A 23,749-nucleotide genomic window follows, 5' to 3' on the forward strand; every position below is an offset into this window, starting at 1 on the left:
CAAGTAGTCGGTGTAACACCTATAAAGGAAGGAGGAAGCTCTACCTGAGCCGGACGAAACTCAAAGCTTCTAGCCACACCTCGGCTCTGCTCTCAAGCGTTCTTATCCATGATTAAAGACATCACGTGAATACACATATTTTGGGCCTACATTTACTTGTACAGTACATACGGTCAGGCCGATAGAGGAGACATACTGCCATAATTTATGTAAATTAATTATCCACTATGAACGTAGACATAATTTAATTTAATTTAACAAATATATTGTTTATGTAGCGTAAAAATGCAAACTTACCCTGCTTTGCATGAACAATAGGCATCAGAAATCTTATCGCATTCAATGTCCAACATTAGTTTATGAGGTGGTTGATTCTATTGCATGGATGGCCAACACACTACAGAAACTTTAACTGGCGTTACCGTTTGGGAAACCCTGACATTATGAATATATTCCTGTTGAAAGAAATTCCTTTCTGTACACTCTTTGTCGATATTTCTGATACCATGGGCAGAAAGGAAACAGAAATACTATCGGGAATTCCCTCTAATGAATCGCTCATAACATACTTTGGCCGCACTTCGTCCGCCATTTTGCTTGCTTCAGTTTGGGGTGCATGAAAACAATATCTAAGTCGGCGGGGTTTAGGCGCCCTGCTCAGATATATCAGTTGAGGGTGCAAAGAAGTGTGGCTATTTTTCACTGGGAAAAATGTATTAAATGCAGCAAAAAATGTTGGTCTAACACTTTAATCTGCTATTGCATGTATGCCCATTAAAGTTAGCAGTGAGTGTATATTCATCATCTTTTTTGGTGGTGACCAAAATGAAACATCTGCTGGATATCACTCTGGCATGCAGTTCAAGAATATTCATTTTCATGCCTTTTGGGTTATTTCCTTGTGAAAGGAGGCCAACTTCAGACATTGGCATGCTCACTGTGCACAGTAGTAATAATAGCACTCACATTAAGTCATTGAAATGTTTTATTTTGAAAGGGGGAAAAGATGCTCTTCAACATGATTATTATATTACAAAAAAAAAAATACAGGCAACTGAGGTATATCTGTCTTTTTACAGGTGAAATGAAGCTGGGAGACAGAAAGCCTGAGCGAATGATTGACACAAATGTGTGGATGGATAACAGAGAAACATTGAACTGTTTGGAATGATCTTTTTAAAAAAGGCAAAGGACTTTTTTATTGCAGCGTGCAGTTCCATGTGAATCAGAAAAGTCCCAAAAGAGCACAACCTTGAGACACCAACAGACACACAGGTTCCAGTAGAAAAGCCATCAAATATGAGATTATGATTCCTCCCCCCCAAAAAAATAAACTAATATTTTGTTTGTTAGGTGCCTTTAACCCTTAAATTAGGGTCATTGTGGCATTATTTCCATGACTTTTGCAGATGTTCATATCATAGATACTCCAGCACAGGCACGATACAAGATTTGTACCCAGTATTTTCTTTTAATAAGATTACAATGCTTTATTTCGACAGTCAGCTTTTATAGGATTCTCTTATGATGTGCGGGTGTACCTAATGTTGTGACCAGCAAGAGGAAAAATTTCCTGAAATGAAGTCTTTTAAACCCAAGTGCTCCTGAGGCCACAAAGACCCCCCAAAACTGGCACAAAGTTCATGAAAGAAAATATCATTTGTTTTTCAACTTGAAAAACAGCATGTGTTACAACACTGTTAACGTCCTCCTCTTTGCTCACAGCTCAATCATAATAATAATATTATACCATAGCCATTTGATGAAAGAGGTATTGAGCCTCTGGGATGTGAATTCCCTCACACTGTTCTCCACTCACAAAACCACTTTCTCTGTTGCACCAAACATCAAAACCTGAATTTTTTTGTAGGACCTCTGTAATACGCCTCACCACTAACTATACCCTCAACCACTACTGCGAATGCTTAATAATGAACCACCTCACTAACTCTAACTGCCAAACCTCAATCCCAAACCTGAACCCCAAACCCAATCCCTAACCACAACTGTCCCGACACTAAACCCTAACCTGTGCCCTAACCACACACGCTCTAACAAGGCACCCATTTTGCATGAAAATCTCACAGCACACTGCTAAAGTTAAAAATCACAAAAAGTATGAACACTGAAATAATGATGATCTTGTCTCGTGTTATATAAAATGTATGTACTTTGGGTGAAATTTGATTTGCTAAACATGCAGGAAGCCATGATTTATTCTTTTGAATGAATGTCAAGACAGATTTACCGTATTTTCTGGCATTCATGTCATTGTTGCCTGTCACTAAATGTTCCTGGCATACATAGATCAACAAAGATTTTTTTAATGAACAAGTAATAATAAAAATAGTGTAATCATTCTATTTAGCCACTTTAAGTAAAACTGGATTGTTTCCCCCAGCATTTATGATAATCTCTCACCGCATACCATACATTCTGGTTAGGAATCACTGCTCTAACTCACTAACTCACTAACCCGATGCCCTTAACTACCATCTAACCTCAAACCTAATTACCCTAACCATAATCCATACCCATAATCTATACCCTAACCACTAACTCAAAACCCACCCCTTAAGAACTAACCCTAATTGCAAACCCCAAGCTCAAACTAGGTTTTAACAGTAACCACCTAACCCTAACTGCAAACCTCCTGTAAGGAATTCCAAACAAGGCCTGGGTTGCCCAGGCTTGATGGAATACCTTATTCCAAGTTCTTTGCGGTGCATTTTTTTCCAAATTAGAATCCTGATACACTAAAGTTTTTCAAACATATGATTGAGTTTGAAGCATTCAGCGAGCACTGATCTTTCTTCCTTCTCTCGTGGGATTCAGAAACCGAGTGACTCCCCTTTTCAGATAACAATCCCTTCACTTAGTGGACCCTTAACAAACCAGCTCTCACCTGGTCTCAGCCTGAATTATATCAGCACGTCTGTGGTGCGTGTGTGTATTCATAACAACGTGGTCAGTTTTAACAAAAAAAAAAAAACAAAACTAGTGTGTGTGTCTTTGTGTCCTGTAAGCAGCAGCATAGAAATATAACAACTCCCCTTGTTGAGGTGGCTTAAAGGTCACCTTTTAACAATTAACCCTATTCGCTGAAATCCAAACGGTAACCCATCCATTAACCTTAGTTGCAACTGTAACCCCTAAACCTAAACCATAATTCATTAACCATACTGTGAATATTTTCATTCATCCAGGTCATTGGCTCTTTAGGGTATTGAATTGATCGTAACTGTCATGTTCTTGTTGTCTTAGAAGCCATTTTGCTTCTTATCTGTGAAGGCTTTATGAATTCATGCACTAAGGGTCCATGGGACAGCTGTTGGTGCGGAAACCAAAGTATTTTCTAAATTAGAGGCACGCCCAAACCAAGAATGGTTTCATTGTCTTTGGATCCAAAACTACCCTCGTAAAAGATGTGTTACAGAGAGACCTCTGTCCACCAACAACTTATTTGCGTGGACTCACCTTCATTAGTAACAACGAAACTTCAAAACACTAACCTAAAAGTTGATGTGGAAACCCAAGTATCCAGTGTACTTTAACAATAGGAGTTCGCCCCAAAAGACTGAAAACACTCTTGGCTGGAGCATGCCTCTAGTTTTTAAGTATAAATACTTGATTTTCCATATCAACACTCAGACAAGAGTTGTTCTGTCAAGCCTTGGTACATGAATTGATGAAGCCTGCTTGGAGAAGAGGCGAAATCAGTATAGTCCAGTTGTTATCAATTCAATGGCCCAAGCATAACTCAACAAAACCGTAACTTAACGGTATTCCTAACCCCGTATCCAAACATAACCAAGGTTTAACTCTAATTCTAACATTTCAGAGAAACATTCTCTGTATATTTGGTACATTACTCCAGAATTGACACTAAATTCTGTTGACTCTTGAATAAAATTTACCTTAAACCCTGATCATACCCTAACTGTGGCACCACAGGTTATGTAAGGCATGGCGATTTGCGCGAGATCGAGCAGGCAGCCGTTGTTGTGACAAAGCAACGAATGGAACGGCCTAAACAGAGTGTCGACTGTCATCTCAATGACAATGAGAGGATCTTAAGTGTCTGTCGTTGTATTTGTTTCACATACAGTACAGTACTGTATTGGTATTAAATGTGGGACAAACTCAGTACGAGAGCACTTGTAAAAGGTGGAATGGTAGGTTACATATATACTGCGCTATTTGGCAAAGTATACTCATATTTTCTGTAAATATTGATCTCACCTACAGTATGTATTAGCAGAGAGAGAACATGAAATGAAGGCTGATGACCGTTCTATGTAACGACAAAGTGGTTCAGCCCTCTTTTATGAGTCTGAGTGGGCTTTTGGTGTATTTATAAGACAGTGGGTTGGATTACATTAACCCCTGTGCAGTACAGAATACAAAGAAAAGAAAAAAAAAACAATAAGACAAAGACTGATTGTTGGTTGAGTCTAGTAAGGGCAGGAGTGATGCTCACTTCTGTTTATTTGTGGAGCTTCATAGCCAGCGCCGCTCATCTCCGAGGAAGTGCACTCATGGCAGCCCTACTCCGTCAGGATGGGTCGGCTCCCACTTGCCATATTAGGTCCTAGGACTTATGAGGCAGTCCACACAGGCCCACAGAGCTTTGCGGATCACCACACGCGGCACACATTGTCCGAGACCATGTAGCTGCTTCTATTGCAGCCGTACACTTTGGCAAACTCTGGAAAGTTCTGAAGGGAGCCCAGCACCCTGAGACATACACACAGATACACACATATAAAACGAATAAATGTTTATGGATTCCGTTGTTGGTTGTGTAACATAACCTCTACTCTACTCTACTCTACTCAATGACGTGATTGAAATGGATGCAAGTACCTGAATTTTCCTGGACTATGTTGATCGACTTGGATGGAATTCAAAGCATCTTCTGGCCGTCGTGTTCCACACCACACCTGATACAGACGTACAATAAGAATTCAGTGGTGCCTTGAGATATGAGTGACCTGGCTCAAAATTTTTTTTGAGTATACAAGCTGTCGATATTTTTCGATTTGGGGATCAATTATTCATTTTCATTTAATTTTGATTTTGTAATTTCTTCTAATATTTATTTATATTTGAAATACACAAGTTGCTGTTCTCAAGAGTGCAATGTAATCAACAATTTCATCGAATGGACAGAATTCTCCACATATGTGACGAAATCATCAAATCAATCAAATCCAAGCATCCACCAAATCATGCATTGCCCACTACCTGAGCAAAGTTGAGGAAGAAGAGCTGATCGTGGTTAAGGTTGAGACCTGGCAGCAGTGCCTCCTCACCGTGTTTCTTCACATAGTTCTTATAGGCCTGCACACAACACACAAGACATGTAGTGTATCTCATACTACGCTAAATATCACACATCCCACATCATGTAATAAACGTCCCCCCCAATGATCGGAGGAAATAGTCGGCAGGTGCGTCATCCACGTAAAACAAATTCTGTAAACTACTCCCTTACATAGACTTTCAGGCAATAATGGTGTGCAGAGTCCAAAGCAAACATGGTGAAACAGCGTTTAGCTGTTATGCTGCTGCTGCAAAAAAAAAAAAAAAAATGGAATAAGGCGCCAACAGAGCAGCTGTTTTAACTGTACTTTTTTTCAAATGTTTTTATTTATGTATTTGGATTATTTTAATCATGTAAAGTGCATTTGAGTTACCTTGTATATGAATTGCGTGATACAAATACATTTGCTATGCTTTGCTTTGGTTACGTTATTGCTTCACATTGATGCCATTATTCTGTAACTTGTGTACCAAGTAATGGGTTTGGTTAAGCTCATCCTTTTTTTGTACTCTGAATAAGTGCATTTTCTGCCACTTGGAAGCTCTTAAAAGTAACACAAACTTTTTTCCAACGTAAGTCACTTTTGAAATCAAATAATCAGTCAAGTAACTAAGTTACTTTTTCAAGGTAACAGTGGGAACACTGGTCGTAAGTTATTAAGTGAAAGGTCTTTCATGGTCATATTTTTAGATAATATTATTACTAAGCATCCTGCACTTTCATATTCAAAGTTGCTCTTTATTCATTCATTAACTTTCTATAACAATTATCCTCATTAATCAAGAACAAATATAGTGTAGCCAAATAATCAGGTATTTGATAGAATTTTCAGTTGGGACGGGTTATCTCATAAATATAATGCACAAAAGACTTTTTTTCCCCCGCAGGTTTGATATATGGAATGTTTTTGACTCTGTAGATTCAAACAACTGGGACATTTTAGGGAATGTTACATTCACTATCCTGTGAGCTGACTAGCTAGTGCGCTATGGAGCTAAACAGCTCATTCTGGCTCGCTCGATTTTTGCAACATCGTTTGAAAGCGAGAACACTGATCTGCTTGCGGACCAAGAAGCAGTCTGAAACGTAGACCACTACGCCATAGCCAGAAAAGAAAGGATATGATTCAAGACATATGGGCACCGTATATTTTAACCAGCCGGCATATTTTAGTCTTTACGGTAGTGATGACATGTACCGACCGATCACATGCAAGTTCCGCCACACATTCAGTCCAACAAATCTGAATCAGAAGTGACAATCATTGGAATCACCGACTGTGCACAGACCAGACAGAGACAAGGAGTGAGAAAGACAGTGTGTAAGTTGAGTTAAAAATGGAGAAAGATCAGAAAATGACCAACAGAGGAAGAGAACATTGGAAAAAATGGTGCTTAAAGTTGAACAGGCAGAGTCATTTTTGTTTGTGTGGAAAGTCCCCACTGGAAAGTCCTATGCAAAGTGTATACAACATGCGGAAGGCTATTACGTACCAAAACAAAGGTTTTGAACAAACATAACCTCTAAAACAGTTCAGTTAAGATTTGTTAAATCAAAAATAGTTCGAGACTTCACTGTTGTGTCAAGATGCCAAAAGTAAACAGGAAACTGAAGCTTTATTTTTCTTGTGTTCAGCACTTGATTTGAACACCAATATCTTTCTCAATTTACAGGCTCTTATTGTGAAATGCAGCCCTTCTTATACTTGGTAAATGAGAGAACATTAAAAAGTTGTGCTCATATATATTGACAACTAGGCAGAATTAGCAATATGTGTAGAATTTTTTATGCTCTATCCTATTTATGCTCTCAGATCATTATGTAAGTGGCATTTGGGGAAAAACAAACATTTATGGTATTATTTATTTTGAAGATTTTGGGGAAAATACATTGGTCTAAAAAAATTGCCATCATGGGAGGCTTGAATACAATATATTGAGAGCAAAAGAGCAATGGATAATACTAAATATTGTACAAAGAGTATAAAAGATTAAAGAGTAACAACTGCAATAAAAATCTGAAATATAGTGGGACCATGAACCACGATGTAGCAGAGGGTTACAGTATCTGTATTCCATGATGATAAGTCGCGGGGACTCATTCTTTTAGGGCTGGGCCTCATTGTTTCAATGCCACGTGCATCCTACAAATTGCATAATCTGAAGTGTAAAACGTTCTAATACTGGGAGTTTTTTTTGGCCCCAGGGTGGCATCCTGAACATTTTCTGAAACACTTATCCCCACTAGGATAGCGAGTGTGCTGGGATGCTGGTGTCTACCCCAGATGACTTTGACCAAAGAGGCATACCCTGAACCGGTCCCCAGCCAAACGTAGGGAACATATAAACTAAAAACCATTCACTGTCACATTCAGACCCATGGACAATTTAGAGTTCTCAATTCACCTACCATCCATGTTTTTAGAATATGAGAACCGGATTATCTGAAGAAAACCCATGCAGGTGGAGGGAGAACATAAAGAGTCCACACATAAGGCCCGAGGCTGGCTTTGAACCCAGGACCTCAGAACTGAGAGGCAGACGTGCTAACCAGTCAATTACTTTGCTGCCAGCGGATGAACAGTCACACTCAATAAATAAGCACAAATAAACTTGCGGGATGATTCCAGGTATTAAGTGGCTGAATCTTGTGGGCCTTTTCAACGTATGGAAAGTGACAAGTTGTACAGAAACAGAAAATCGGGGGGAAAAAAATCAGCATAAACCAAATTGTACGAGAAATGAACAAATAAAGGCCTTCCAATGGATAGACAGTTCTTCAGGTTATTTATTTGTGTGAATCTGACTCTGGGGTCTGGACAGTTCAAGTAGTAATTCAAACTATCCAATATCAGTCATTAAATTGCCTGACGTTTCCAGTTAATATCGGGAAGAAGACATGAACAGTTGTTTCAAACAGGACCCAAATATTATACATTCAGGCTCATTACCTGATAAGCCTGGCGAACTCCTCCGTTATCAGCAATGTTCTCCCCGAGGGTGTTGTTACCTTTTAGCTAGAGGAGGGACAACACAAAGATGGCAGTTTGAAAACAGTGGAGTCTTTCCTTATTTCAGCTCACGCTGTAAACAGCTTTCACTCTTTGGGATGGAAGAAATGTTTTAAAAAAAGAAACATTGCCTGGGGAAAATAAAAAACTACCGCGGGGGAGTGAGCAATCTGTCAACAGGAAAATATGAAAGACTTGTGAGGCAGTTGAGGAGATGAGCTGCAGAATTGTGAAGTAACATGAAATGTGAAATGGAATGTCTGATGGAAGTAAAAGGGAGAAGTCGAGGTTTTTGGGGCGGATTACATTAAGTCCGTTGGCCAGGTCCCAAGAGAAGTTGGCGTACTGATCGACAATGCACGCAGACAGCTCCAAAAACCTTTGAGCCGAGTCCTCCGTCCACCAGTCCTTCAGGTCGCCATTCTTGTCATATTTACGACCTAGAAAACCAGACCAAATACGCCTCGGTGAAAATAAATGGAAAGTTCTCAAGCCCTGACGAAAATCGAAAAAGTCTGCTTAACGCATGTCAAAATAATTACGGTCTCTTGTCATTTTCAATTGATTATCACTTATAATTTACTGTGATACTACAGGTGGTCTGTGGTTCACGGCATTGCTGACAAACATGGTTTTGAGATGAGGAATCCAATGAACCAGAATGCGGAGCGGTGTAAGAAAACATTGCAATGCGCCACAACACCGCACCCTCAATTACTTTTGTATTTACTGTTGTTTCTTTTTTTTCATCCATCCATTATCTACTGCTTTTCTGGGTCGGGTCATGGGTTGAGTAGCTTCAGCAGGGATACCCAGACTTCCCTTTCCCCAGCCACTTCCAGCTCCCGAGGCATTCCCAAGCCAGCCGAGAGACATAGTCTCTCTAGCATGTCTTGGGTCGTCCTCGGGGTCTCTTTACGGTGGGACATGCCCGGAACACCTCACTAGAATCCGAATCAGATGCCCCAGCCACCTCATCTGGCTCCTCTCAATGCAGAGGAGTAGCGGCTCTACACTGATCCCCTCCCGGATTACCGAGCTTCTCAACCTTTCTGTAAGGGAGAGCCCGGAAACCCTGCGGAGGAAATTCATTTCGGTCGCTTGTATCCGGGATCTTGTTCTTTCGGTCATGACCCACAGCTCATGCCCATAGGTGAGGGTAGGAACGTAGATCAACTGGTAAATTGAGTGCTTCACCTTTCGACTTAGCTCCCTCTTTACCACAACGGACCGATACAAATTCTGCATCACTGCAAATGCTGCACCGATCCGTCTGTCGTGAACAAGACCCAAGATACTAGGACTTCTCCATCTGGGGAAGAATCTCATCCCTGACCTAGAGAGGCCATGCCACCCTTTTCTGACTCAAGACCATAGTTTCAGGTTTGGAGTTGCTGATTCTCATCCCAGCCGCTTAACAATCTGCTGCGAATCGCTCCAGTGAGAGCTGGAGATCACAGCTTGATGAAGCCAATAGAACCACATCATCTGCAAAGAGCAGAGATGTGATGCTGAGGCCACCAAACCGGACACCCTCTATGCCTCAGCTGCGCCTAGAAATTCTGTCCATAAAAGTTATGAACAAAATCGGTGATAAAGGGCAGCTTTGGAGAAGTCCAACTCTCACAGGCAACGAGTTCGACTTATTGCCGGCAATGCGGACCAAACTCTGACAGCGGTCGTACAGGGACCAAACAGGTCGTATCGGGGGGTTCGGTACATTTTTTTTTTTTAAATAGCCCCGTGTTTGTCATGCAAATATATACTGACTTAAGTACTGTGTTAGCATTCAGTTTCCGTCGTCGCCATTGCTACGGAAGTCAGTTGTAACATTGTATCCGTCAGGATCCTTTGAAAATTCATTTTTGCATTCATTGCATTGATTTTCCTTTTATGATTTGAATTGTAGTATTGTTAATTTGAGGTGCACAAGGTCAGACAGACACGAAGGTGTCCTGTGTTGTGGCCTGAAGACCCACAAGGCCGCATCGCGAGGTGCATGGTTGTTAATGCAACAAATAGCTTTGAGGGAAGGGATTGGGAAATTGGAAGGGCAGATGTAGCTTAAACTATGACTCACAGTCAAAACCCTCTGTCTAGTCATTTTCTGTAGGGTTCGTCATCACTTGGGATGCAAGTCTGGGTCTGACGCTGGAGATCAATTACAATTGAAGTTTAAAAGTTTGCTTGGATCCTAAAGTTAAGAAAATGCATATAATTGTCTGTCCATTTCAGAAATCCCACCACCAATCTCAAGGGCCAATTGTCAGCCATTATAAAACAAAATAAAATCTAAATACTTCACGGTAGTGATGGAGAAACATGTCAATAAATTGATAGCGATACACAGGGTTATCTATCATGATACACTAACAAAAAGTAAGGGATATTTATCTTTCGGGTGAAATTTCAGGATGAACCAATGACGCACTATGACCTTTCTAGGTGAAGTCCAATTGACCTTTGACCGATACATCTCCAAGGAGAGCCACATCTATGCCTTTCTGAGACTCTTCCAGTCACATTTGATCCCAGACTAGTAGTGTGTTTTATCAATACACACCACAAACAATCACTGGTGTTTTGGTCAAAGCATCAACAGCAAATTTGTCTTCCACTTCCAGCAACAGTAACAAAGCAAGCGAGAAATCAATGTCAACAACCTACCGATGTTGTCAAAGCCGTGCATGACCTCGTGGCCAATGACCATGCCGATTCCTCCGTAATTGAGAGATTTGGCCTGCCCTTTACTGAAGAACGGCGGCTGCAGGATACCAGCGGGGAATACTAATGGCAGAGACATTGACAGAGAGTCTTGCAGACCCAGTGCAAACTACAACATAGACAATGTGAATCATGGGACAATGGATATAAAAAGTGAACACACCCCCTGTTCAAATGCTGGGTTTCTGTGATTTTAAAAAAATGTGACCAAGATAGGTCATTTCAAAACCTTTTCCATTATGAATGTAAAATATTACTTGCACAACTCCTTTGAAGGGGGCAAAAAAAATCAAGAGTAAAATTAAACAACTGAGATAACACGGTTGCACAAATATCCGGATAATCAGGGAAGTGGCTGTTTGGAATTAAGCACTTATGTTCCGATTTATGTTAAATGGGAGTCAACACACACCTGCCACTATTTAAAAAGCCTCTCTTTTACCCTAACTAAAGTTCGGCTGTTTTACTATGCTTTTCCCGACATTTTGGGAGTCACAACTTCCGGTGCAAGCTGTGGTCAGCCGAGATCCACTGCATCAGAGGGATCGCTTTCTACAAGCATATCAGTCTGGGAAAAGGTAGAAAAGAATTTCCAAGGCATTAATTATACCATTGGACGAAGCGAAGACAGTCATCATCAAGTTATGAGAAATTATCACGCAACAGTGACATAACCAAGAACTGGATGTCCCTCCAAAATTGATGGAAAGACGAGAGAAAAGTGGTCAGGGAGGCTGCCAAGACACCGACAGCAGTATTGAATAAGTACCAGAAATTTATTGCAAGTGCTATTGTTTTGTACATGTAACAACAATGTCACATCTGTCTTTATGTGTCTGGGGAATCGGGTAGGGGGGCTAGATGGAAGCCTCATCTTCTAAAAACAAAGAAACAAACCAAAAAATATATATATCATAATAAGACAGGCTAGCTTTTTCAAAAATCTCTTTTGAAATCTCCCAATTGTGTGTGGCAAAATGCGTTATGGTCTGATGAAACCCTGCTTTAACTTTTATTTTTTTTTGCCAAAGTTAAAAAAATGTATGTTTGACATAAACACAGGACAACACTGCTCATCACTACAACAACACCAAACCTATAGTGAAACATGGTATTGGCAGAATCAGGTTTTGGGGCTCTTTTACTTCAGCTGAAACTGGGACCTTTGCAAGGTGAAAGGGAAGGGAAAGGGAACACTTGAAAATGCTTCTCAGTGCTAGCACAAAGCCTGTAGGTTTATACAAAAAAGCTATTGCAATGTCAGGAAAAGTCTACTAGAACGGTGGAAATTCATTCGGCGTTCACTTTAAATAGTGATATAGTTGTGTTGACTCGCATTTAAGAGGAGTTTGAACTACATTATCACAGTTGGTAATTTTTTCCTCCCGCCTAATATCCATCCATCCATTTTTTTTGCTGCTTATCCTCACAAGGGTCACGAGCAGTGCTGGGGCCTATCCCAGCTGTCAAAGGGCAAGAGGCAGGGTGCACCCTTAACTGGTCGCTCGCCAATTGCAGGGCACATCGAGACAAACAGCCGCACTCACAATCACACCAAGGGGCAATTTTGAGTGTCAGAAAAGAATCCTTCAATCAACTAAAATAAATGCTCAACGAAGGCATAACATTTTATTAATACTGTTGAGAACACATATTACAGTAAATTATTTAACACTGTTTAACTTTATTTGTACATAAAACATTTGTGCACAGTGCAGTTTATCCACTACATTACACATCCTTGGCCAAGACTTCAAAAGAAGCATCTGACTGGCATCCTGTGTGCCATCCATGGCGTTTCTGAGGGAAAATTTTTTTTGAATCCCAAGGGTCTTGGTTCCCTTTATTCCTCATTTATTGTCAGCGCTTTGAGTGGAAGGTCCACCGTGCTAAAACTGGAGCTTCTTGCCCCCGTTCGGCTACAATCTGTGGCAGATCTTCATTACATTAGGTCGCTATCAAAACGAGAACTGATACTCCATACAAATTACCATAATGGTGACTCTTAAAAAGTGACCATTTCAATTGTGTGTGCTATTTCGTTTTTTTTTCTCCAAATGATCGTACGATCATACTCCGTAGTTTCAGCTCACGTTGTTTTGCTTCCGGTTTGGCCGTGTCATCGGATGGAGTGGTGAAAGATTTCTTTTAAAAGCGGCTGCACAACTCGCTCTTTTTTGTCTTTGTTTAAGTTAAAACAAACCCATGGGCAGTCATTTCTGATGCTTGGTAAAGTAGCAGCAAATATAATATATATAATATATCTTATATATATATATATATATATATATAATATATATATATATATATAAAACGCTAACGATCGTTAAATGCAAAGCTTCCCCCCGAGGAGTTCACAGTCAGGTTGATCGCACACATTACCATAATATATATATAAATAGACATTGAATATCATATCGAAATTTATATGTACACCCGTTTTTCTTTTTTTTTACTCCTCTATGTCCCTGTATACGACTATACAATGTGATTGTATTTTTTATTTTTCATCCATACATAAATATAATGCACTCTATTGACATTTTGAAAATATTTGGAAAAAAATTGCATATTATTTTCGAGAAATTACAGTAGGTATCATTCATTGTGGAAAAAGATATTCAATGATTTATCATGGACACATTTTTTTCTCATTTGGTGACACAATCCTGGCATTTGACAGGAGTATGCAGGCTTTTCATATCCATAGTACTTTATGTGTGAAAGTGACATAGCAAGTGAGAATACTTATGATGTTTTTTCGCCATGAGTAGAAGGCGTTAATGATTGCTGCTCCTGACACCCACCTGGAGAAGAACACAAATAAAGAACAATCTCAAGTTTAATGACACACATTAAAGCAGTATGGTTTACATTTCCTTTCAATGTTAGTATGTACATAATCACAGTAATAATAATATTCCTGCCGTCCATTCTCTCAACCGTGTATCCACTCTAGAGCAACAGCTGTACTGACTTCTATCTTCAGATTAGGGGCTGGGGGAAATACACCCTGAAATGGTTGCCAGCCAATCACAGGGCTTGTAGAAACAACCATTCGCGTTCACATTCACACCTACGGACAATTTAGAGCATGGGTCACTAACCTTTTTGAGGCTTAGGGCTACTCCGTGAACACCGATCATATGTAAGGGCTACATGACCTGTTTGCGGCAAACTTCAGAGTCGGAGTTAATCCATCCATCCATCCATCTATCTATTTATTATCCAAACCACTTATCCTCACAAGGGTCACGGGAGAGCCGGAGCCTATTCCAGCTAGATTTGGATGAAAGGTGAACAACACCCTTAATTGCTCACCAGTCACAGAGCAGACATCACCACCATCACCGAGCGGGAATTGATCCCACGTTGCCCACACCAAAGTCAGACGTGTACAACTACACCATCAGTGACTCAAAGTTCATTATACATAAAAAAATAAAATAGAAAAAAGCTCGTGGGTCCTTTAAGTGGTCTTCAAGGGCAACGATACGCTCACGGGCACCGCCTTGGTGACCCCTAATTTAGAGTCATCAATCAAGGTACCATAATGCATATCTTTAATATGTGAGAAGAAACCAGAGTAAAAGAGAAAACCCAGGTCGACACAAGGAGAATATGCAAACGTCACACAGACCTCAGAACTGTGAGGCAGTCATCCACCATGCTGCCCAATAAAAGAAGATTAATAATAATAATAAGAAGAAGACGATGATGAATAAGATGTATGCTTTAGAAAAAGTCGTCGACCATGTCACCAACCAGCGGTAACACAGTTGTCAAGCCATAATTACAGTAAATATTTGGATCATCTAGAAATTGCAATTACTTTATCAGTCATTGTTTTTCTCGGGCTTAATGACTTAACATTTTGAGTGCTTTCATGTCCAATCCAATCCATGTCTCCCCAAAATTGTCTCAGTTGTGGTGGTAGTAGTAGTAGTCTATTTTTTTTGTGTATTGAACACTGCATTGCGTAATGGAAAAAAAAATTCTTACTCATCTTTGTTGACGTCCACTCTTAGTTTTTGCAGGATTTTCTTGTTGTTGAAGGTCGCCGTTTGCACAATATTTTCAAAGAACTCCTCCGCGCTGTAGTTCAGCTATCACGAACACACAAGCCAGAGCACAGCTATCATCAGCCTCTTGTAAAAAGCCCACGCTTCACAAGATGCATGCACAGCCACAATCAAGCCATTGTGTGTCACATGATAGCTATCTGACAAATTTGGCTGACACGCACATCTTTGTACTCGTCATTGAGGTATTTGTCGTCCATGATGTTGTCAGCGTAGCCAATTTGTTCCCGGATAGCTCTAACCTGAGGAGAGGAATTCATTTTTTAAATAATCATTCTCATGTAATTAAAAAAAAAAAAGAACTATTTCTGATACCTTTTCCTCCGCTGCTTTTTTCGTGACTTCATCCATCCATGTCAGTTCCTTGAGGTTACTGATAAAGACATCTCGGATCTCTTTAATCATCTCTTCCATCTTAGGCCGCAAGACACACAAAGCAGATAGATATTGTATTATTAACATGTTTATTTCAAAGGTACATTATAAATGTAAATGTTCTCACTCGGGCCACAATTTGCAAGATATTGAGCAACAAAGTCAGAACAATCTCCCTAATTTAAGCTGCATACATAATTACACTATTGGGGCTGCAAAGCGGAGTCAAGTTTACGATTAAAATGGAGCAATATCAAAAACATGGCAATCTGCATGAAAAGGCCATAAAATACAGACAGATGTACTAAAACTGTAATTGCTACAATTGGCGCTGAAAGGCGACAGCTAAGAGTAATGTGAAACTGACTGAAAGCGTGTCATCGTGGTCAAACAGCACCAACATTGCAAATATTTATTTTACTCTGAGTTTTCTGGTTGGTGTGTGCTTGAGCATTTGTCAACAATGATACATACCATACATCTCTGTCATGTATACCATATCCCATTATTGCATGCTGATCACTGGCTGTGTGTGCCTGCGCAATTTCTTGAATTGTACGACTGCATGTTGGTAAATCGAATACAGTTTTAGTACGCAATGGCTGACAAACATTTATTTCTCTAGAGATTCACGGTGACGTTAAACTCAGCATACAGTAGTGGTAAGTGTCATTTAAGAGCTCCGCTATTTTACGACATCAACAACACGGAAACAGTCCAATATATCGCATGGGGTATAAATTGTCCTTCATGTGTATTTGCCATGAATTCCTCATAATTTTTTAACATGTTTGTTGTCGTTTAAGATACCCTTGAAAACCCAACTTAAAATCTTAAGTCACGTTTGACATCTTAGAAACACTGTCTTGAAACCATAATTTGAAATCCTAACCTATGTTTGAAACCGCACTTTGAAATCGTATTTTTGGGTTGAAAAGCTCTTTTACAATGTTAATGTCATCTTAAAACCCCAATTTCAAACCCTAAACCAGTCTTGAAACTCTAGTCTGACTGCCTGAGCCTAATTTGAAACTCGAAGTTGAAAGCCCATCCCAGGCTCTAAACCCTCATGTGAAACCCTAACCCTTGTTTAAAACCCCGACTTGAAGTCCTAACCTTTTTAAAAGTAATCTTTGATGACCTTTTAACATGTTTGCAAGATATTCTAGGTTGAAAATGCCCAGGATGCCCTTTTTCAAGCTCTGCTAATCAGTCTACATCTAGTAGTTGAGACGGTCAGATTTATGATTAATATTCAACATGTAAATAGCTTTGCGCTGATTGGATCGCTGATCTTCTCAATTTATATATGGAAAATAGCTTCGCTCTGCTAAGTCATTGGTAATAGTCGGTGGCCAAGCATTCATAGCAAACTTGGCTTTTGAATCAGTCAATGTGGGGTCTTACTTTGATGACACAAATTCAAATGGAACATCCCCTGTTGAGATTACAAGTGAACTCAAACAAATTAAAAGCACAGACCAGTTTTTTGCTGTTGTCGGAGAACGCCTCCTGCACATACAGTCGCCCCACGGCATTATACATGGCAACATTGACAAAACCTGCACAATGACGCCACACCGGTTCCTCTGCTGTTGCACCATTCATTGCCTGTGGAGAAATACAACACAATACGACACTTTGACATGTAGAACCAACCACTGAGCAGATTAAAATACATATAAAGATCCAATCATGTCATACCTTTTTGAAGGCTTTGGCTGTGTCCCTGTATGCCTTACTCAGGTGCACCACCATCTGCGAAGCAAAACGCCACATCAAGTAGTTCTGCACATCCCTGTGAGGATAAGGATGGCATTCAAAGAATGCTACCATCAATCAGTAACCACAAATTTGCCCGTTTATTCTAAGGTACATACCTCTTTGTATATCTGCCCAACAGTTGGTTGAGCCTTATGAAATAGTTGGGGTTTAGGTTTATGACCTCCTCTGTTTCTGTGACAGTGATGTTGACTGTATTCATTATCTGGGCGGTGAAATAGCTCCAGTTGAAGAGCTTCAGGACAAATTCGCCAGTCCGAACCAGGAGAGAGGAATTAATTAGCAGGAGGATGGAAAGGTGTAAGAGAAAACACATTCTTAATGTGATAAACAGTTTACCCTCGAGTCAACTTCAAGGGTGAAATTAGCGTTGAGATCACCAAGTTCCATCTTGTTGTAACGCAACTCTCGATCGCTCGAGACACTTGGGGGATCGTTAGCCTTAGAGAAGAAAAGAAAAAGGTTAAAAGTCAACTCATTCCTCTATTTATCCCCCTTGGTCTCTTTGAACCATGAGCTTAGCTGCAGTGCCAGGAACAACAAACATATCTGGCGTCCTTGAGGTCTGTAAATGTCAGTGCTGCAGAGTCATTGTGATGCCTTTGTGAATGTCAGCGGTGTAGTAGTGGAAGGCAGGTAAAATATGTTTGACAGTGGAACAGCAAATAAGAATATTATGTTGATGGAAAAACAAATCTATGAGCAAGGATCAGAGGATCAGCTGAGTCAAAAACTTGCCATTCATTCTATGGGCAGCGATTCAGGAAGCATCTTGGGGTTAGAATAAACAAGGGGAAGATCATTGTTGCATGAGGTTTAGAAATTATGTTAGCCGAAGGTGTCAAATTTATTATGTAGTTATGCTGGTGAAACCACATAAATGTATGATCCCTAAGGGTGTAACATTATACAGTACTAAAAGTTTGTACCTTTGGTTTTATGTTCATGGTTAATTTCACATTAGTACAGTAAAGAAACATGCAAAATGAATAACCCCATTGATGACATTTAAATTGTCTTATGATGTTGTTTCAAAGCTGCTGCATGTTATGTTGCTTTAAAGAAAACAATTAAAAAACCCACATGCGGGTAGCCATGATATCCACTAGCCAGATGTTTGTTTAAAGACAGAGTGTGTGTATAAGTCTGTATAAGTCTTAAGCAATACTGCATGTCCCAAAAGTAATTATACACCTTCCCTCTTTAATTTTGTTTCAGGTATCATTCGGACAGACTTGAAGATATCAGCATTTAACAGATTAGGCATTGCAGCTTTTGTAAGTACATCATTCCCTTGCCCCTTGCTCCCCAATTGACATTGGGCCAGCTTTGCAAAATTGCTGTATGGCAATAGGTTTTCCTGTCCCCTATTGAATTTCAGGACCCGTTTGACAGGTTTTACAGCTGTCAGGTTACCCCACCCACCCCACCCCCCTATTTGATATATAGACGTTTTGGTAGATTCAAAGCCATCGTACTTCTCCAACGCGTAGTACAATTTGCGCTACCAATGGCAAGTTTCTGAAAACAAGATCTTTTCTTGACGCAGCTGAAGGCCCACTACCTCCACTCATTGAAAAAACAAACTTTGAGAGCAGGCATTCATGCAAAGCCAGGGAAAGTCTATCTGGAGGGATGCAATGGAATGAAAAGCCTATGAGCGAAAGATTATGCTGCTCAACAGCTTGAACTGTGGTACCGCTAAAGCTTTGTCAGCCTCCAAAGCAGCCACTAAATTCCAATTTTGTTGATGCTGAGTTCTGGGTTTGTCTGGTTTCAGAAACCTGCCATTGGTAGCGTAAATTGTGCTACACGTTGCAGCAGGGCGATGGCTTTGAAGCTACTGAAACTGCCGCTGAATCACAATTGGTGACCCAAAAACTTCTTGCCAATGGCAATTTTTTCAATGCTCCTCAATCTCAACTTCAAAAACTGGAAAGCATTTGGTGTCAAATGCTGAATTTCTCACGTTCGTCCCAGTGGCACTTGAGTTAAAAAAGAAAAAATGGAGTGCATTGTAACATTCAGGGCAATCGTCTGATGTGGCAATTGTTGTCCCTGCATTTGACTAGTATGATTTTCATGACTGATAACTGGTTTTGAGAAGAAAAAAGGAAAAATTGTCATGGTTTTCCAGGCCAGATAAAATGACCCAAAGGGCAAGGAGGCCTTGAGTTTGTCACTTGTTACATTAGACCCACTGCCAGGAGCATCAGTAACGAGCAGTGGGCGTACTTACCTCGGCAATGCCTTTCTCCAACTCCATAATCCGAGTCACTTCCTCTCTGACCAGCGTCTCGTTGAAGGACAGACCTCGGTCTTTGCGGATCAGCTTCACCAGGTCAATCACGAACAGCTCGTACAGCCGGCAGGCCTGATGAGTGGTCACATTCATGACAAGCAGAAGTGAATGAGAGCTCTCATTGATTAACCTTCAACCGGTATGGACCGGACGACTATCGCACTGCGTGAGCAATGCGCATTCAAAACAAACGGCTAGATTCAAGCTGTAAGCTTGGCCAATTGCTTCTGTCTGAGAAGCCATCAGACAAGTTTGAAAAGAAAAACAGTAACCACAACTCAAACAGAGTAAAACGTGTCGGTGCTAATCACACACACATGATCTGGATGGCGTCCCAACCAAATGTAATCAACAGCCCCTGGTGTAATTGATGTCATCATTGTTTTGTCTTTTAGACAGAACTAACTGAAGCCAGACTTTGTTCTCTCAACAGCCATTATGGTTTCACACATCCAGATAATTACGTGGGTCATCAGTGCCAGATTCATCCCTACAAGCGGGCAATTTACATCACTCTTATGGATCTGATACAAAAACAAAGTCAAAACCCGGCATGTTTGTGGGTTGGCTTCTGAACCACAATCCTGCATTAGAACCTGAAATCAGCACAACAAACTTACTGCTGCATGTCAGAGCATATCCGGTATCGACACGCATGCTGATTCCAATTAAACTGAAATGCTGATCCTGTTTTAGGGAGTCATGAAAGCCAGACTCAGTAGACGCGTCCAGTGCCTTGCCCCTTGGGACTGGTCGGGGCACTTCAGTTGGGATTGGGAACTCTTTGGGTCCTGGGTGATCAGTGATTCCCCCCTAAAACCCCTTCCTGTCTGGATGCATTTTCATTAAACATCAGAAAAATGAAAATAATTCTATTATTATTCGTAGTATTTCAAAACTCCCGTTGCAGAGCAAATCTGTTCTCGGACAAAGGCGTGGAGATCCACCATTTTGTAAGGCCATGCAGCTGAAGAGAAAAGGGTATTTATAATATATATATATATATATATATATATATATAAAATTGTCTCAGTAGACAAATGAGCCAATGGAGGTCAATTTTAAATGCATCAGTGGACACCATATTTAAAAAAAGTTTACAGAAAAAAACCCACCTCCTCGTAGGATCCATTACAAGTATAGTAACTTTTGGACCAGAGGTCGAGGCTGTGCTGCTGCTCAAACTGCCAAAAACAAAGCCTCCATTTATATGACAGGTAAAAGCAATCAGATCTCAGGTGGGATATAGATGAGGGGAAGGGAAACCAGCCAAAAGCCAGTATCTGCTTGAATTCTTCACACTTACATGAATAATGTGCGATTTGGAGTCCTGTTCATCGACATCAACGTACATGGAGACCAAGAGTGGATTTTGGTATTTCACGGTCAACTTGGCTATCACATCCTCCACCCGCCACCTTTTACCTGTGGAAAGAGACTCAATACGTACATCTGGCTGACACAAGCAAAGAACACAAGGAGTACTTTACCATAGTCTGTGTCCCAGTTGTCCACAGCCATGGGCCACTCAAGCACGTCAGGCAGTGTCATGAGCAAAGGAGTACCCCCTTTTTGCTCAGTTAAACCTTTGCATAAAACACTTAAATCAATCAAAAGAGTCTACTTTGGTATCCTGTGCTATCACGCGATTTACCTACTGTGAACCCAGTAAATCACAGACTTTTTGGGAGCGTGAGCAGGTTTATAGTAATCATTTTTATTGGTTCATACAGTATGGTTATTTACTGTAATGCCCTAAAAGGTGGGTGAGGAGATCCACAATTTTCAGCCATTAATTGCACAGCTGAGAACAGTAAAACAAAAGAAAACAAAAAAGAACACACACACAGAGCACACTCACACAGGAACTTGACACCCAGACTAAATGTCACATGCAGTCCCACCTCTTAAAGGCTGCCATCTAACATCCACACTCAATATTTTAAAATTGTGTTCATATACATTCACAACATGTTCAAAAGCGTGGTTAAATCGATTTAAATGTGTTTAAAGCGTGTGGGATGGGTAAAGTTATTACCAAAATGTTTTTATATGATCTTTCCATTGCAGATTTTGACTTATGGTCGGTGGGTTCTGGCATTTAATGCCCATGAAGAATGGAGGTTTTCTATGAAGCTAGAAGAAGGGGCTGAACAATACTTGCTGAAGAACATGACTCCAAATTCACTTATTTACAGATATTTCATAAACTATCCTCTTTTATCCACGGCTACCTGTTCTTACTCCTCTGTCTGCAGTTCATAAAACATTGTATGGTGGCGTTGGATCTGATGTCAGATCATCTTAAATACATCTTGGGCAACTTGCTTACAACATCCAGTTAGAGTTATTACCATCTTAATTCATTAGTGACACTATTGACTCAATAAGTACGACTGTTTTGTGTCACATCGGACTTCAAATGGACTCCTGAGACATACCCTAATTTCTCGAAAATAATGCGCAATTTTTTCCCAAAACATTTTCAATAAGTTAATAGACCGCATTATATTTAGGTATGGATGAAAAATAAAAAATAGAATCACATTGTATTGTTGTGTACAGGTACATAGAGTGTTAATAAAAAAGGTATACATACACATTTCGATATGATATTCAATGTCTTATGTTACACATTTTATATTTACTACGCTCATGTGCGCCCCCAACCTGAACATTATGACATCCTCGAGGAGCTTGCATTTTACGATCGTTAGCATAGCATGTTCGTTGTTACTGCACCAAAGATCAGAAACAACTGCCCATGAGTTTGTTTTAACTTAAACCAAGACAAAAAATGTCGAATACAACAGCGAGTTGTGCAGCTGCTTTTAAAAGAAATATAGAAATATATCATCACTTGTGCTGATGATGCCTCCAACCCGAAACAACGATAGCTCGCCTCAATGGCTTCAGGTGGGTTTCAAAACAATGTGAGGTCAAACTATGTAGTACGAGCATCATGGGCACATAAAAAAAAAAAAAAAAAAACGGGAGAGCACACAGAATTGAAATGCTTGCTTTTTTTTTTTTTTTTTTTTTTTTTATAAATCTGCCCATTACCCTCGTAGTTTGAGTTCACATTGTTTTAAAGCTACGGCGTCAGGTGGGCGAGAGGCTGCGCTGCGGAACCAAAACTCTTGGGATTCAAAAGATGTTTCCCCACAAATGCCATGGATGGCACAGAGGAGGACATGCTGTGGGAGCAAAATAGGATCACTGTTCATGAATTCAGGAACTGGACCAAGTCACCAAAAGTAGCTACGATGAATATTTTTCAGATTGGAGATGAGCCAAATGTTCCTTTTGAAGTCTTGGGCAAGGATGTGTAATGTAGAGGATAAACTGCACTATGCACAAATGCATATGGGTAGCAGCAAATTGGTGGTAGGCATTGTACATTGGGAGAAGGGTTTTCCAGATTTTTTTTAGGTCAACTTTGGGGGTGTGCATTATACTTCTGGATATTATACACGAGAAATTATGGTAAGCTTTTCATTTAGGTGTTCATGAACTGGTTTGCATACAGTGGTTTGTCCTGATGCCACCCAAAATTTAAAAATGTAATGGTAAAAAAAATAAATAAGCACTAAATTAATGATAGCAGTTGGTGGCATACTCACTCTCATTAGTGCAGGACTTGTACAGGGTCTTAGCCTTGCTGAGAGCTTCTGCTTCGCCTTCCACATTTTTTTCAAGAACACCTATTAAATACATAAAAAAATGAGAATTAAAAAAAGGAACAACACAAAGCAGCACATATATACTAGACAATGTGTGACAATCTGGAAAATGTTTGTCATTGGGGCCACGGCTGAGCTGGACCCTATTCCAGCTGTATTTGGGCAAACGTACACTATGGAATGGCAATGAGCCAAAAATGGGTCATAGAATATATTGTGTTTTATTGGGTATTTATTTTTAATGTCCTGTGTTAATCTTGCTTGCTTTTAACACTTTTCAGGCGCTTCTCCAAACAATTTTGCAAACTGGCCATGGTTCTGAAAACCAGTTGGGTTTGTATCCTTGCACTTGTCATATAATACAATTTTGTGACCAGAACAATATTAACTTAACGGAGCAAAACTTTTTCTGTAAAATCAATAATGACGTTTTCAGTGACAACAATTCATAGCACACAAGGTCTC

At 40.1% G+C, this 23,749-nt stretch overlaps 1 protein-coding gene across 4 annotated transcripts in view; it reads right to left on the bottom strand.

The window, feature by feature from the left end:
- Window positions 1-967: 967 nt before the first annotated feature.
- LOC133505117 (neprilysin-like) overlaps window positions 968-23,749 on the bottom strand; it is a 59,067-nt gene continuing 36,285 nt past the window's right edge. For 3 of the 4 annotated variants that reach the window (XM_061828061.1, XM_061828062.1, XM_061828063.1), the window contains 19 exons: window positions 23,225-23,305; window positions 21,092-21,187; window positions 20,908-21,026; window positions 20,717-20,785; window positions 19,539-19,673; window positions 17,639-17,740; window positions 17,398-17,534; window positions 17,222-17,315; window positions 17,000-17,128; window positions 15,458-15,556; window positions 15,307-15,384; window positions 15,063-15,166; window positions 13,809-13,867; window positions 11,004-11,123; window positions 8,643-8,776; window positions 8,277-8,342; window positions 5,248-5,343; window positions 4,867-4,943; window positions 968-4,737 (listed from right to left, as the gene is read on the bottom strand). In XM_061828061.1, the coding sequence (XP_061684045.1) occupies window positions 4,638-4,737; window positions 4,867-4,943; window positions 5,248-5,343; window positions 8,277-8,342; window positions 8,643-8,776; window positions 11,004-11,123; window positions 13,809-13,867; window positions 15,063-15,166; window positions 15,307-15,384; window positions 15,458-15,556; window positions 17,000-17,128; window positions 17,222-17,315; window positions 17,398-17,534; window positions 17,639-17,740; window positions 19,539-19,673; window positions 20,717-20,785; window positions 20,908-21,026; window positions 21,092-21,187; window positions 23,225-23,305 (1,895 nt within the window). In that variant the 3' untranslated portion in view covers window positions 968-4,637. Of the gene's footprint in view, window positions 4,738-4,866; window positions 4,944-5,247; window positions 5,344-5,497; window positions 5,574-8,276; window positions 8,343-8,642; window positions 8,777-11,003; window positions 11,124-13,808; window positions 13,868-15,062; window positions 15,167-15,306; window positions 15,385-15,457; window positions 15,557-16,999; window positions 17,129-17,221; window positions 17,316-17,397; window positions 17,535-17,638; window positions 17,741-19,538; window positions 19,674-20,716; window positions 20,786-20,907; window positions 21,027-21,091; window positions 21,188-23,224; window positions 23,306-23,749 lie in introns of those variants that run through there. The other variant, XR_009796152.1, reaches the window with a different exon arrangement.

Source organism: Syngnathoides biaculeatus, chromosome 8 (assembly GCF_019802595.1).
Source record: "Syngnathoides biaculeatus isolate LvHL_M chromosome 8, ASM1980259v1, whole genome shotgun sequence".
Taxonomy (NCBI): Eukaryota; Metazoa; Chordata; class Actinopteri; order Syngnathiformes; family Syngnathidae; genus Syngnathoides; species Syngnathoides biaculeatus.